Genomic DNA, 16,414 nt, shown 5'->3' with positions numbered 1-16,414 from the left:
AATCCGATTTGGTGGGCAGAGCTCAGTGACACTTTAATCCACTTGCCTCCCAATGGGTGGGGCTGTGTTCCCACCTTCCTGGTTGTTTGGCCTGAGGCTACCCAGCCCTGGAGCTTACAGGCTCTTTGGTGGGGCTAATGGCGGACTCTGGGAGGGCTCATGCCAATGAGCACTCCCCAGAACCTCTCCTGCCAATGCCCCCATCTCTTCAGTGAGCCACAGCTGCCCCCCACCTCCACAGGCAACCCTCCAACACCAGCAGGTAAGTCTGGTTCAGTCTCCTATGGGGTCACTGCTCTTTCCCCCTGGGTCCTGGTGAGCACACTTTTTTGTGTGCCCTCCAAGAGTGGCATCTCTGTTTCCCCCAGTCCTGTGGAGGTCCTGCAATCAAATCCCGCTGGCTTTCAAAGTCTGATTCTCTGGGGATTCCTCCTCCCGTTGCTGGACCCCTAGGTTAGGAAGCCTGACATGGGGCTCAGATATCTCACTTTAGTGGGTGGACTTCTGTGGTATAACTATTCTCCAGCTTGCAAGTCACCACCCAGCATTTATGGGATTTGATTTTAACGTGATTGTGCCCCTCCTGCTGTTTCACTGAGGCTTCTCCTTTGTCTCTGGATGTGGGGTGTTTTTTTTTTTTGGTGAGTTCCAGTGTCTTTCTGTCGATGATTGTTCAGCAGTTAGTTGTAATTCTGGTGCTCTTGCAAGAGGGAGTGAGCACATGTCCTCCTACTCCGCCATCTTGATTCTCTCTCTCGAGACTCTTGCTTACCTTTTTTAAAGTATAATAATATATCTGTAATAAAAAGTAGATGATTCTTTAATTATTGAATTTAATTTTTGTATTTCTTTCAGAACTTGCACTCCCTGCAAGTAATTTCCCTGATCTGTTCTGTGCCATCCGTCATCGGAATGAAAGAGAGGAAGTAGTATCACCCTTTAGCCTGTAGTCACATTTCCTCTCTCTGGATGTGGACATAGTCTGACAGTTCTGGGTTTCTTACAAATCTTCCTTGAATAAGAAAGCAGAGTTTAAAGTTGTTTATATTGTTCACTGCTTGTCACCCTCCTGGCTCGATATTGTTCATGTAATAAACACATCGTTTAATGTGTATTTATCTACTGGGAGTGTAATTAACTCATTTCCCTCAGAGTTCATAGCTTACAAGTGTAAAAGCTTACTATTGAAAATATGTTGAAGAAACACCCACCTTACTGTGTTTATTGGTAGGAAGATGATGGCTAATAAGGTATTCCCCAAAGGAAGGTAAACAAACATTAGGAATCCCTGAATGCACAGAGCTCTGCATGATCTCATTTAATCATCACACCCCCCTATGAAGCACTTCTATATAAAGATAAAATAAGGCTTAAAGAAATCAAGTAATTTGCCTGGATTCACATGGCTAGTGTCAAAGCTAATATGTGAACCCCATGTCTTAATTCCAAACCATGTGTGCCCTTTCCCTTGACACACTGGTCATTGTTTCTTGGAGGCTGGGGATAGGGCCATCTGTGCATGCAGTGAAAGCAGAGAGCACTTCTAGCTTAGGTAGCTTTTGGTTTCTTTTGATTCCTTCTAAAGGTTGCTTCACTCTCCCTTTCTCTGTCTTCCCTCTACCTGCTGCTTTCTCTTTCTCTTTCTCTGTGCTACTTTTTTCTTCATCTCCCTCCCACAGAAAGCAGTGGGCAGGCTTGGAGTCATGATTAGGATTGAAGGAGAAGAACTAGTCCACTTCTTTTTCCCTTGTCCAAAGCCTGTTTCTGGGTGGACGTGTTTGAGCCAATAGCGGTACACAGACCACCAGCTGTGCTCAGAGAGATCCAGCCAAATGTCATCTTAAGTCCAGGGCCGCGTGTCAGAAGCCACATGGAAGGGGCCCCTTTTCCCCTGTTTGCATCTGAGCCCATACGCCCTGGAACACAAGAAGGGCTCTCACTAAAGCACAGAGGGCATGATACGCAGGTCTCGTTTTCAAACAGATTGTTTCCCTCTCAGAAGGAACCTCATTGAATTATGTTCATATCAGCAGAGGAGTGGGGGTGGGGGTAGCTTAATGATCAAGGCAAAGGACTTCAGAAAAGCTCACTAATTTGGTCGATTGTTCAGTCCTGTTGCTTTTTTTTCCTTAGTGCTGCTTCTTTTTGAATATTTCTTTGCTGAAATGATAGGGGAGAGAGGGAAAAATTAAGCTTTGATTTTTGTTTGTAGCTTGGTGACAAATGATGGGAGTAAAATTTAAACTGTTCATCTACTGAGTTCTGGGAATTGTCAGAGGATTTTATTTGTACATGCCTTCCTGACCCCCATTTTTCTTGGCTAAGTAAAAATTATGCTGCATTTGTAAACAAGTTACTTTTATTGACTTGAACGTTTACAAATGTATGGTGTACTTAGCCAAAATAACACTTTTATTTAATACAATTATACTCAAAGGGCTATGCATGTAGAATTTTGTATGATTAATATGCACTTGAAAGTGTTACAAAGTAAGCATAATTTCAGAGTTTGTGGGATCTCTTAAATTCACTTTGTAATTTAATGTGCAGCCACAGAAGTCAAAATTGAGGGATATTACTACCGGGAATTCATATCATATCACATACCTTTTCATGTAAACTAGTCATCATTCCAAACTTGAAACTTTCTCTTTAAAAAAAATATATATATAAATTTTGTTGCGTTGGAACACAGAAAGAAGTGAGGAAGTGAGACTATTAAGCATTTGAAATATGCTAATTTTAACGTGCTTGCAGTATGTTTTGCCATGCTAAGTAAATTTTTTCCTTCCTAGTAACTGAAAAAGTATAAAACACAAACTAAGTCTCCATACTTAGCTTACTAGTAGAGAAAATTTAACCCATGAAGTTCACTGTGATTATAGAGGTAGTTTTTAATAGTTTGTGAACATACATGCCACCAGGAGTTTTTCTGTTTTACTCACATCTGTTGCCTTATTTTGTTTCTTATAAATCTGTTCAGATGCTCTCACCTACCCCTTGAATTTTCGATTTAAATTTTCTCATACATGTTATTTCTCATATATATAATTTTTCCTGGTTAAAGACTATTTCCTTGAGTGAAAATTCCTAAAAATTCATAACTGCATAGCGTGTTCTCTCTCTGTCACAAACACACACACACTCACTCACACTCATGCTTACATTCACATATTTGCTAATAATCTGTTGATGTAATTTTTTTAAAAACAAACTATTAAATGGGAAATGCTATTGCTCTGCTTTACTGCCTGTTCATTTTTCCTAAGATGTAATAGTACATGATGACTAGATATTGCTACTGTATTTTCAGAGTTCTTAACTGTCAACAACAGAATCTACTCTGGCTACTTTAAGTAGAAAAACATTAATTAAGGGGTATATACCTCTCAAAGAACCTTTGGGAGGGAAGAATTACGGAAATAGGCTTAGTTTCCAGGAATGGTTCTCCAAATTAAATTTCAGAACCAGGGTTGCCAGGGAGCTGTTGCCTCCACCAATCTGGAGGCAACAGAATTAGGAAGGCACCCTGTGTTATATAGCGTCTGGATTCAGAGCCATACCACCTCTGCCATGATCTAGGCCAACAAAACAGGTGCCACATACTCTGTCTATTTCCGGTGTGACTCACTTTGGAATCAAAGTCTGGCATGAGCACATCAGATTGGCTGAAACTATGTCTCATCTGGATCCCTCACTGTAAGAGCAAGGTTGGGAAGGGAAGGAGAGTTTTGAATTGAACTCAAATGTTACAGGGAGGTTGGAATGGGTGTTGAGATAGCCCATCCTCAGAATCCACTTCAGTTAATAGCTATGATATATATAATCTATGGTGATTCTGTGCCATTCAGCTACTTGGAAATTCTGTGTGTGAGTGAGGCTTACGGAATATAGGATTTCCTTGTAAGGGGATTAGGTAGCACGCTGGCTTTTTCCTTGAAATGTTAGGATACGGAGCATTTTCTCTGAACCTGCTTAGCTTCTCAGAGAAGAGCAGTCCAATATCCTGCCTGACAGAGGAATAGAAATCCATCTAGTTGCTGGCATTCTGAGGAAAGGCAGGAAAGGGGAGAGGGACAATATTTTAGTATAAAGGCTTTCACTAAGTTCTCTCATTTTTATCCCATGTTTGCTGTTCCACCCTGCCTGGTATCTCTGGGTCCAAAACTTCTTCTGTATACTTTTTTCTCTGGGGGAAAGCCTCTGGTCTTCTGCTGGAGTTAAGGAATGGGCTGCCATACTTAGAGGGAGGGACCCTGTGTCATCAGTTGTCCTGTGTACTTCTGTATATGGCTCTATCTAATCCTGCCCTTTCACTCCTAGAACTGTATCCCTTCATGTGGAGTACCAGGTGCCTCCAAGGGGAAGACAGGACCTAAGTGGGTTAGCATCTCCTCCATTCTCTCCCCATGTAGGTGTTAGGAGGGGATAACTGCTTTCTGTATGCTAAGTTAATGAATGCTCCTCTGCTTTCTCACTTCCAAAGCTTTGGGGAAATCTCTTGTCACCTGTTTTCTCCCCTCCCATTTTCTTTATCCTTGTGGATCAACATCTTTTTATTATTTTACTGTTATCATAGTGGGGGTTAGAGGAGGGAGAGGCTATATATGCATACAATCAATCTACCATGCTTAACCATAAGCCCTTTAAGTTTATTATTTAGTGCACTTATTTTATCTGTCTTTTCCATTGTCAGTGTATGTACAAATACTCATGAATATTGCTTTAAATATAAGGATTAATATAGAGGTTAAATATAGACATTTAAGAACAAAATCATTAAAATGTTCTCACTTTCAAATTAGGAAAGTACTTTTTTAGTGGGGGGTAAGGGGAGTCCACATTTTGAGGGTATTAGATGTACCTGAAATTATAGGGATATATATAGATAGATATACATACACACATATACACATAGTAAATAATAAAAAAAAAAGTGGTATTGCCCAAGAATGCCATGAGAATGGAGAAGGGAGCCCTCCAGTGGGCTCTTATGGCCAGATAGGCTTCCTGGAGGAGGTGGAAATTTAATTGGACTCTGAAGAGAGAGAAGGAGCCAGGAAAAAGAGCAGCGTCTCCAGCTGGGTAATGGCAAGTGTGACTATATTTCCCTTACCCAATAGAGATATGCCAGGGCGTAGCTCCATTTAAGGATCTGAATGAGTGCAGAGGGGGCAGCCGTGAAGCCAATAGCATATAAACCATGAAGTTTTCTTGGGCCTACTCGGACAGCCCATCAAAGGCATACGTGGACAGTTTCTTCAGTGCCCAAAAGAAAACTGTAAAGAAGTACTATTTACCAGCAGTGTGCTGGCTCACAGATGTTGTTTACTACTCAAAATATAACTCTGATTAAAGCAGGGTATTAAAGCCCAACTAAAAAGATGGGTAGTTTATGAGTTTCATACTTGCACATCTCTATAGTTATAACTTTTTAATAGCAATAAACACCAGATTTTACTTTTCAACAGCATGTGGAACTGGTAATCTGTTATTCTCAATATTTTTATAGCCTCTTTTTTCTTTGATATTTTGATTATTTTATAAGTCAGTCATCGTCTCTGTGTCCTTAATCTAGGCAAAGCACCATGCCAGTCTCTGAAGGGACTCAGGCATATGTGTGTTCAACACTTTGTGGAATGTCAACTATGCAATCAAAAGTAAGAAGGAATGTGGCATATATATACAATGGAATATTACTCAGCTATAAAAAGGGATGAGATGGAGCTATATGTAATGAGGTGGATAGAACTACAATCTGTCATACAGAGTGAAGTAAGTCAGAAAGAGAAGGACAAATATTGTATGCTAACTCACATATACGGAATCTAAAAATGGTACTGATGAACTCAGTGACAAGAACAAGGACGTAGATACAGAGAATGGACTGGAGAACTCGAGGTATGGGAAGGGGCGGGGGGTGAAGGGGAAACTGAGACGAAGCGAGAGAGCAGCACAGACATATATATACTACCAACTGTAAAATAGTCAGTGGGAAGTTATTGTATAACAAAGGGAGTCCAACTCGAGGATGGAAGATGCCTTAGAGGACTGGGGCAGGGAGGGTGGGGGGGACTCGGGGGGGGGAGTCAAGGAAGGGAGGGAATACGGGGATATGTGTATAAAAACAAATGATTGAACCTGGTGTACCCCCAAAAAATAAAAAAAATAAAAAAAAGTAAGAAGGAAACAGTTGCTTCCCTCAAAGATTGATGCTTTGATAGGGAAATCAGGACATAGTTATGGAGTAGCAGGGAAGCAAGATACATAGAATGATTAACAAAAATAATAATAAAGGTAATAATAGTAATTGATTCGCCCTTTCCTTTAGGAGTTTACCTTGTAGTAGGGAAGGTAGAGCATACACACACTTAGGTGAAACATTTGGACATGTAGAAAATAAGACAGAAGTACAAGGTAATATAGTACAAACCAAGCACACAGGTGCCAAGAGATCAGACTTGGGTGAGAAAAATCCAAGAAATGGTAGAGGAGGGCCTGAGTGCCATGCCTGGCCATAACAGGTGCTTGTGCTGGTTCAGGAGCTCTACCTATTTGAGTGAGTTTTCAGTGGGCACATCAAAGTTCCCAATCAGGCAGAGCACGGCACGAGTGATTTGAACTGGAAGGATTTGCTAGATTGTGTCCATGGTTCTGAGAGATATGTTTGCTCAGTTAGAAGTCACAGGGAGTTAGATGGAGCTACTTGGTGTAGGGGACTTTAAGGGGTGAGGTGAATCAAGTTGCAGGCAGCCTGGAGGTGAGAGCAGAGCACTGGCACTACGGGAATATCTGGAGAATAAGGCTGGCAGGTGGACCAGACTCTGGAAGAGGGATCCAGAGATCCAGGCCTGTGTATTAGAGTCTTTAGTCATTGTCACTACATTTCTTAGAAGCAAAGACAGGCCGATAGGATGAGTCTTAATGGGCAGGTTCAATCCAGGAGCTACACTTTTTAATCTACGTAACGTAGTGGGCTTTTGTGTCAGAATTTTTTTTAAAGGATCCCACAGATTTGAAAATACTAAGTCTACAAATAGTATGGGATAGGAAAAGAAGACAGAAAAATGAGACATATAAAACTTGAAGAAAACATGCATTGATCTAGATGGAGTAATCTTTTGCAGGAATTTTGAGGGAAGAGAAACAGAGTGGCAGATAGGAAGCAGTATTTCTAGTGGGGGAAGTAGTATAGATGAAGACGAGAAGAGATGATTGGTTGTGTTGTATGTAGAGAGTGAAAATGCATTGACCTTCCTGGAAAGTATCAGTCCTGTGGTTGGTGCAGTGGTTATGTTGAAGAATTTGACTTTACTCTGAAGGGCGATACAGTGTCATCTTGGAAAACGAGGTGAGGTGAGGGTGGGAAGCATGATGAATATGTATGCTTTCATAATTCTTATGTCAGTTACTCAGCGCATGCAAGGCTTATGTTAATATATGAGGGCATCACATTTTTCTTGGCCCTGGTCCCCACCCAGAAACCCAGGATAATGTCTCCAGTTTCCCTCTTTGCAAACATTCTGGCCGCAGTATGTCAAGGAAAAAAGAAAACATTGTCAGGAAAAAAACATTGATCAACATTATTGTCTCTTGAGCAACAAGCAGATTATAATTGAATGTCCCACAGGATCTCATGAGTTTTCAGGATTCTGCAAAAACATTTAGAGCCCCTGGATGAGGGATCTTTTCAACTTGAACTGATCTGGGGGCTACCGCCCTATTTTTGGACCAGATTCTCAGTTGCCCCATCATTCTGTCTCCTCCTGTAGCTAGCACTGCCATACCCTCTCTGTGGCCTACACACATTGTTGGTGCGGCTGTGTCAGAGGAATGTTGCATTAGTTGCTAGAAGGATGGTGCAGCACTGAGGGAGGACAAATAAATGTCAGCTTCTCAATAGGAGGAGACATTTAACAAATCAGGAATATACAATATGGCAAATGTGATAATAGAGAATGCACAAGAAATATTATTGAGTATGAGAAGAAGAGTGGTCAAAACTAGGAATCTTTGCTCTAGTGAAGCACAGCTATTCTCAGCAGCCTGGAATATTCTGTTAGTCTGTCGTGGAATCTGTTTCTAATCTGATTATTTATTAGCCTGAGAAATTGCCATGATGTTTTAAAACGTTAGAGCAAGCCAGTGAAGAATTATAACAAATCTCACATATTTAAAAAATAAATTTAGAACCATTATTACATATTTCAAAGATATATTTGGTGCCATTACTGGCTTTTTATAATATTTTCCTCTAGTCTTTTATAATCTACTCTCTTTTATGTTCTGTCATTTTTTAAAACTTTGTCGGTTCTTACCTCTTAAGAGCAATATATCTGCTGCATTTTGTTTTTGTATTGTTTTGAAGTATATTGGATTGTCGTAGTATTTTTATATGTTTAGGCTGTGAGAATTTTTTATTAATCAAATCAAGTATATTGGTCTAGGTTAGTAAAATTTCACCTATAAACTATATGATACTAAGCAAAACACTGTAAATTAATTCAAAATCAGTCTTTACGGAATTAAAAATAAGTTCTCATGCCACTTCTGGTTAGATCATTTTAACATAATAGTATAGGTAGACATAGTAGTAAAAATAGTATAGGTACAACATAATAGTAAAATTCCATCATGTTGGTATTTTATTTGTAATGCATCATCAACAAAGATTTGCTAAGCAACATCTGTATATGCAGCCATGTAATAACTGCTAAATATAAACACGAAAGAATTATAACAATCCTTGCCTTCAAGGATCTTCCAATCTACTTGAAGAAGCAAGCTGAACGTAGATAAGAAATGGCATTCTATATAGCCTATGACAAAAATTATTGGAAATTTGGAGCTATACAGAGGCCTATGACTTGTAATCACAGTAGGCTTCATGGAGGACGTGGCACTTGACATAAATTTAAGGCCACTAGTATTTGCCTTCTTGCAGAGAAGAGGTATTCCTAGCAAGTAGAAGCAATACAAAGGCAGAGGAAAAATAAACATGGCAGTCAGTCTAAACTTTATAAAGGTTTAATGATCAAAAGCAATGCCAATCAGTTAAGCATCTTATACAGATTTTTTTCCATAGAATTTTTATTTGATTCTCAAAATATATGTGACTATCAGATTTTTTTTTTGCTTTTATTTGCAATTTTTAAGCTCTTTATTGGAGTATAATTGCTTTACTCAACATTTAGCTTTGGTTATCAGACATTCTTAAGTTAATTCAACAAATATTTATAATGTATGCTATGTAAATTTCAATGGCCACTATGCTAGGTATTACATGGAAAGAGGAAGGATTCATGATCTTATCGTCAAAGATTTTGTTGCCTTATTAATGAGAAAGATAAATAAAATGATTCAAGGTGGTCACCAAACCAAGGCCACTCAAATATTCCCCAAGTTATAAAACTCTCTACATATGAGTCACCAAATGTATAATAGACTTTCCAGTCCTTTGCATATGCAGGAGCTATTCCTCCATACACCAAACCCTCCCCTCATACCCACTATAGCTCCTTCCAGCAACCGAGTTATATTGATGGTGCTCTGCCAGCTAGAGGTTATCATTGGGCACTTCCTGACTGCACATCTGTCCCTCGTTGATCCTTTTGTTTCCGTTCAAGGTGGGTGAACACACCTCCCTCCAACTTGATTCCTCTGCTTTTACTACTCATAGTTTAGTTACTTTCAGTGCAGACCACACTCTTTCACACATTAATGCCTCCTTTTTTGGCCTATTCTATTTCTTCTCTTTCTTCTAACTCTTGCCAAGTTACTGCAAGGAAAAAACATGCTCTCATATTCCCTCTCTCTTTGAACAAAGAATCCCTGTCATCTTTGATGCCTCCCATACAAATAGTGCTTGTAACCATCTTATATTGAGAAAAAGAAAGGTACCATGTTTAAAAATGAAGAAAAGAATGGTGTTGAATGAGTGGCATCAGCTTCTGAAGCTTTTGAAAATATACAGAAATTTCTTTCTGAATCTCCATTAAAAAATCTTTCTCTAGAATTTTGCAAATGCTTCCTCCAAAATGTCTACTAAAGATAAAATGTTTAAAGTATAAAAATCTATTTCTTATTTATTTACAGATATTACAAAAAAAACTACTTCTGCTTTTTTGCTTTTCTTTGCAAATGTAACCTACATGAACACTAAAATTGTCTGAACATTCTGAGTTCCAAATGAACAACCTTGAAAGAAAAATTTAAATGTAATGCATTTACAAGATGAGGATGTCTCATATACGGTATACAGGTGTACCTCATTTTATTGTGCTTCACTTTATTGCATTTCTCAGATAATGTGGTTTCTTTTTTTAAATTGAAGATCTGTAACAACCCTATGTTGTCAGATGGTAGTTAACATTTTTAAACAATAAAGTACTTTTAAATTAAAGTAAGTAGGTTGTTTTTTTAGACATAATGCTATTGCGCACTTAACAGACTACCATATAGTGTAAAGTTAATTTTAAATGCACTGGGAAACCAAAAAAAAAATTTTGACTTGCTTTATTATGATATTTGCTTTATTGTGGTGGCATGGAACTGAACCTATAATATCTCTAAGGTATGCCTATAATTTAAAGTGAATAGAATAAATAATACCTCCTGTATGGATTGAAAGGAGAGAGATGGGAGAGTGACACAGACAGACAGACAATTAAAAACCTGGGAAAACTTTTTGCACAGAAGATAGAACTTGAGCTGGACTCTAAATAGTAAACTTGATATGATAGGGAGAAGTTGAAAGGGTGTCTCAAGCTGAGAAAAGACTGTTGGCAAAGTGTATTTAGTTGAAATTGAGACTTCTTAGGGAAGAATGAAGGAGATACTGACAAATCAGGATCAAACCAATTTGTAGATGCTTTTCAATTTCACATTAAGGAGTTTCATGGAATTTCTTCTGTAAATAATGGAGAGCTATGAATGTTTTGAAGGACTGTAATGAATTTGACAGAGTAGTTTAAGAAAATTGCCCTCCCTGGTGATGTTAGAGGAATTAGGAGACTAGATAGGAGGTCATTTATAACTGCATGCTTGTGAGATGCCAGGAACCTGAATTAATGTAGTGGGAATATCAAACAATGGGAGCTCTGACAAATGCTTCAAACACAATGCAGCATAGTCGTGATGTAATAAAGGAGGTGAAGGAAGACAGTATGTCGTAATGATAGTAATGTTTCACACTGAGTGACTGGGAGAATGATAAACACACCTGATGGCAAAAACAGGGAGGTCAGAAGAGGAAAATTGAATGGATGAGAGGAAGGAAAGTGACGATAGGTACATGGGCTCATTGCTGTCAGTACAAAGTTAAAGTGAGCCACATATGTCATTTAAAATTGTCTAGCAGCCACCTTCAAAACAGTAAAAATAAACAGATAAAATTATGTATAATAATGTTTTATTTACCTGAATATATTCAAAGTATTAGCATTTCAACATGTAATCGATATAGAGTATTAATGATATAGTTTGCGTTCTTTTTCCCATACTAAATCTTTGATATCTGGTGTGTATTTAACCTTAAAGTACATCCCAGTTTGACTAGCTACATTTCGAATACTGGGTAGTCACCTTAGCTAGAGGCTACCGTATTGAACCCCGCATTATTAGACAGTTTAATAGAGTTAACAAAGAATATGTAGCAAGTGTCTCAATTAAGCGGGTGCTAAGATTAACCATATTTTGGAAATTGTAATTCTGTTTATCCTTCCTCCTCCACTATTTCTGTTGTTTATTTTAGCTATTTCATATTCAAGTTGTTCTTGTAGCAGAACATCATACTTTTCCAAAAGCACCAAGACTTTTAGAAATATCCACGATGTGTCGTTTCATTGCTCTCTCATTTAATTCTCCATTTGATTTACAACTTTAATTAAACAAATCAGTCTGAATCTTCTTTTTCTTCTTTTTTTGTCAGTCTTAAAACAATTGATTATGAAATACTTTAGCAATACATCCTCAAAAATCTTGGATAAATGACATTTACTACTTCGGAAATGAAACTACATTTTTTATATATCTCTGCATATGTGTGTATTTCTTCAGTGTTTAATATCTGATGTAAACTTGCTGGAGTTTTGATTTCCACTATATGCTAAAGAATGCAGTACAAAAGGGAGCCTACTTCTATAGAAAACATGCCAAGGACATTGTGTTCCATCTTTACAATGAAATACAGATTTTCCATTAAAAGGCGAATCCATCATTTCAAAAGGTTGAATAAAATGATGCATTAAAAAAAATCCAGCTGCTTAAATTTAGGGCATTGAAAAACGTCCAATAAAAAAAAATGTTCCCTGGGTCTCAAGCATTTCATTTGATTATGCATTGGTTTGCTTTTCATTCTGTCTACGAACTTGCCTCTTAGAATACTGTCCTAAAATAGTCTGACAAGTCTTTCAAACAAGTTAGACCCAACTGTGATGCTTCATTTACATAAATTATCTATTTTGCTATTTAGAATATCCTCGTGTTTGCTAATATACTGTTAATTTTTGTACAAGAAATATTGGAATCTTCTTACAGTGCTTTGCTTTTTAATGTTTATTCTTGGTCTTCTCTCACAGCCATTCAATTTCTTTTATGTTTTTGTTTGGTTTGGTTATCTTCTTTGAAGACTTTGCCTGCCAGGACAGCCATTTTGTTCTCCAACCAGCTTCCTTCAACTTCTTGAGTCACCTGTTTCTCTCTGCCTCACTATTCTAACGTGCTCTGCCCAACTCTCCCCTGATTAATTTAGGAGTAAGAAGTGGCAAAGCCAGAGATAGTTCTTGCAATAACACTGTCTGATGTCTGCAGAGAGCATGGCCCCCACAAGCTGGCTAGGGAGCACAGAAGAGTTCTGCCCCACACTGTTGAGCCTGGACAGATTCTCGAGGAAGAGCTGTAGGAGCTGCTAGGAACAAAATGGCTTATGTCAAACATCTCTCTACGATGCTTGTATTTCCCACAGGCATTAATAGTTGTTTATTAAAAGTCATGACTAGATCTCCATGCTCTCCTCCTCTGGAGTCTAGGTCTGACTCTAGCTCTGACTCCAGAGGAGGAGAGGATTATCACCCAAGGATTTTCTCAGGATTGTCACCCAAGATATACAGAGGACTACTGTTTAACAAGGACTGTGCTAAAATGCCCCAGGTAATAGGAATTGACTAGGTTTCTTAAACTGAGTATTTGGCTCTCTTCTATTATACTGGTTGTTAAGCTTTTATGCATATGATAATATTGTCCCTGAGCCAGTACTTAAAAGTAAATGTTTCTAATAATTCTCCGGCATCCAATATGTTTTACCAAGATTAGTTTGGTCCCATTTGCAGACCTCCCCTCTCAGATGTCCATTTTCTTCCTAAAGTAGTGCTAATTTTAAGAGAATTTGTTCTAGTTAATATCAGTTCACTTATAGTAGTTTCTTTTTTTCTCAAAGAGTTTGACAATTCAATGGAATCATTTTTTTCTGGACTCACATTTTATTCTAGAAGGAGTAAAGGAAGGAATTATTTGCTGTGCTTTGTCATGGTTTATAGGGGGTATTTTATACTAGGGTCCTTGTGCTTCCAGTCTCCTGCCAGCTCTGCCTATCAAAACTGCTTAGGCTGCAAATAAAATATGAAATGAAACCCATCTGGCATTTCTCATTGAATTAGGACCAGAACATTTTTGTTAAATATTAACATATGGCTAAATTTTTAATATCAAACTAACATTTTAAAACATCTAAGGGGACCCACATGAGAAAGAAAGGATAGAGGACCATGTGTTTTCTCCATCCCTGAGCCTTTCCTTCCTCTGCACTTTCCCTTCCCTCATTCTTCTGACCCATGTGTTGAGAGCCACTGGAGTCTCCCATCTCAGATAATTTTTGTTCTTTGGTAGCTGGTATCAAAGTAGTGTGTGATGTTATCAAAATATTGTAATCAAATGTTGACAAGCTCAGGTGATGTGTTGCAGTGGGCATGCTTCAAGACCTTTGATTAAAGCCAATTCTCCCTCTCTCTGTCCCTCTCTCTCTCTAGGAAAAAGAAAAGAAGTATATGCTTCCCTTGGACAACCTGAAAGTTAGAGATGTGGAAAAAAGCTTTATGTCTAGCAAGCACATCTTTGCACTCTTTAATACAGAGCAAAGGTAAGAAAATGAAGCAACTTTTGTCTTCACATTTTTTTCCTTGAATTTCTATATGATCCATAGGCCATATTTGCAGGATTTCTTTTGGTCCCACCTTGAAATTTGTCAACTCTTCAGTTTTCCTTTCATTTATTTTGTATTTTTAGCTTTTTCCATGGGTTGTCGATTCAAAAGATTGAAATTTAGAATAAGGAGGATCTTCAAGTATTAATTAGCTTATTTCCTGCTTTTCCAGAAGGCACCCATGTTATGCTGCTTCCATTCTTCTTTTTTTTTTAAGCTCTTTATTGGATTATAATTGCTTTACACTGTTGTGCCAGTTTTTGCTCTACACTACATTTTGTTAAAGTCTTCCTTGTCCTGAATTTATTGTTTACATACTTATAAATAAATTACTCAGTTATAATTTTTAATAGTATTTGTCTTGCATGGGTGAAAATCACTTAAGACCTTCTCATGTGTATTATGACTCAATTCTTATATCAGTGAATAGAATTACTTAATGTGAATATAAATATATTGTTCTTTACAGTTTTTCAAAACACTGTCCACATTATTACCTGGTTTTTGTAACAACTGTCTGTGAGGTAAAAGATAGAGTACTGTGGTTACCATTTCATAAATTAGAAATGTAGCTCAGAGACTTTCTTAAGATCACAAAATTAGCACTGAATTTTGGGCTGATTATCATGGAGTGCCATGGTTGTTCATTGAGATGAAGCAGTAAAGTTAAGTTAACAAATGGGGAGGTAACAGAAAGTTGGATAGAGAGATGTAAAAAAGCTACAAGTAGGCAAAAATAATAAAGGAGGTCTTTTCCAAATGGAATTGTTATAGGAAAAAGCTAATTAATTTCTGAGTCAGTTATTGAGAGACTGAGTCATTAGGTGGCAGGATCTAATTTTAACCCATCTCTCCAGGCCTTTTATCTTTATTTAGCAGTGAATGAAGTTCCTTGATTAGGTTCAATGACTGGCCCAGGGTCAATCACACAGTAAATCAAAATAGAAAAAAAAAAAAAAAAAAAAGCCTTCTTTCTGCATTCCCAGTCAGTTGCTCAGAGTGACTCATTATACAAAAATACTTAGAAAAACCACAAGAGCAAGCATTTAAAGAATTAAGGGAAAAGAAAATTAAATAAAACTCCCCTACCAAATACTGAGATGGGATTTTATTAAGACTTAGTCTTATTTGCGAGCAGCTTGTGAAAAGACACTGAAAATGACAAAGAATGAAAAGGTTTCCTGGAGAGAGCAGTAGTGTGTCTTCCACTAGGGCAAAGCTCAGTACTGTTTACATACCTTCCTCAGAGCAGTGGGTGTTGGGAGGTCCTAAAGGACTCTTCAGGGGTGTGCTCAGCCTTCTTGCCTGGTGCAGAGTGGGAAGTATGATTACCATACATGAGGTCAAACTAAATTTGAATGCTTGATCAACCTAGAAAGTTCAGGCTATAAAAAAGGCTGAGTGCAAAGTAAAAAAAAAATCAGTCAGTGGTAGAGCATCTATTTAGACAAATACAGCTACAGATTTTAAAGAGAGCAAAAGACATACATATAAGAAAACTCTGGGCTTCTGAAAATCTAGATATTCTGGTTTCAACCACTTCTCAAGACCTCTGTATGTGCAAGAATGTCCCATCTACAGGCACATTTGCCATTTGTCTTTTCCTCTGACATCTTGATTATTTTCAATTATTTTTGTACTGGGTAGGCCCTCCAGTACAATGTTAAGTACAGTTGGGCATCTTTGTTTTGTTTCTGATTTTAAGGAAACTTATTTCACAATTTTATGGTTAAGTACTTTCTGATAGGTACCTGATATCAGGTAAAGAAGATCCCCTGGGATCCTTGTTGCTCAGGTTTCTGTTTTAATCATGGATGGGTATTAACTCTATCAAGTGCTTCTTTTCGCCTCTATGATTTTCTTCTTTAATCTGTTCATGTGGTAAAATATGTTAATAGACTTTATTGTAAACCATCCTTGATCTCCTGGTATTAAATCTAATTAAAATATGATGTATTATTACCTATTATGTGTTCGGGGCTTAATTTAGCCTGCATTTTATTTAGACTTTTGCATTTATGTTCATAAGCAAGATTGGTCCATAAATGCTCTTTTATGTACTGTCCCTGCCTGGTTTTCATATCAAGGTTCTGTTAGCTTCATCATTGAAGTGGAAATAAGTTCTTATTGTTCTTTGGAACACTTTGTGTAAGATAGGAATTAACTGTTAACTGATTGGTAGAACTCACCCGTAAAATCATCCATCTTTGATAAGTA

At 37.8% G+C, this 16,414-nt stretch overlaps 1 protein-coding gene across 5 annotated transcripts in view; it reads left to right on the top strand.

The window, feature by feature from the left end:
* The window catches only part of DNM3 (dynamin 3), a 552,008-nt gene that overhangs the window by 366,341 nt on the left and 169,253 nt on the right, over positions 1-16,414 (top strand). For all 5 annotated transcript variants that reach the window (XM_057725664.1, XM_057725665.1, XM_057725667.1 and 2 more), the window contains one exon: positions 14,025-14,134. In XM_057725664.1, coding sequence (XP_057581647.1) covers positions 14,025-14,134 — 110 coding nt within the window. The remainder of the gene's footprint in view (positions 1-14,024; positions 14,135-16,414) is intronic.

This window comes from Hippopotamus amphibius, chromosome 3 (assembly GCF_030028045.1).
Source record: "Hippopotamus amphibius kiboko isolate mHipAmp2 chromosome 3, mHipAmp2.hap2, whole genome shotgun sequence".
In the NCBI taxonomy this organism is placed as follows: domain Eukaryota; kingdom Metazoa; phylum Chordata; class Mammalia; order Artiodactyla; family Hippopotamidae; genus Hippopotamus; species Hippopotamus amphibius.
This window is presented reverse-complemented; position numbering and strand designations above follow the sequence as displayed.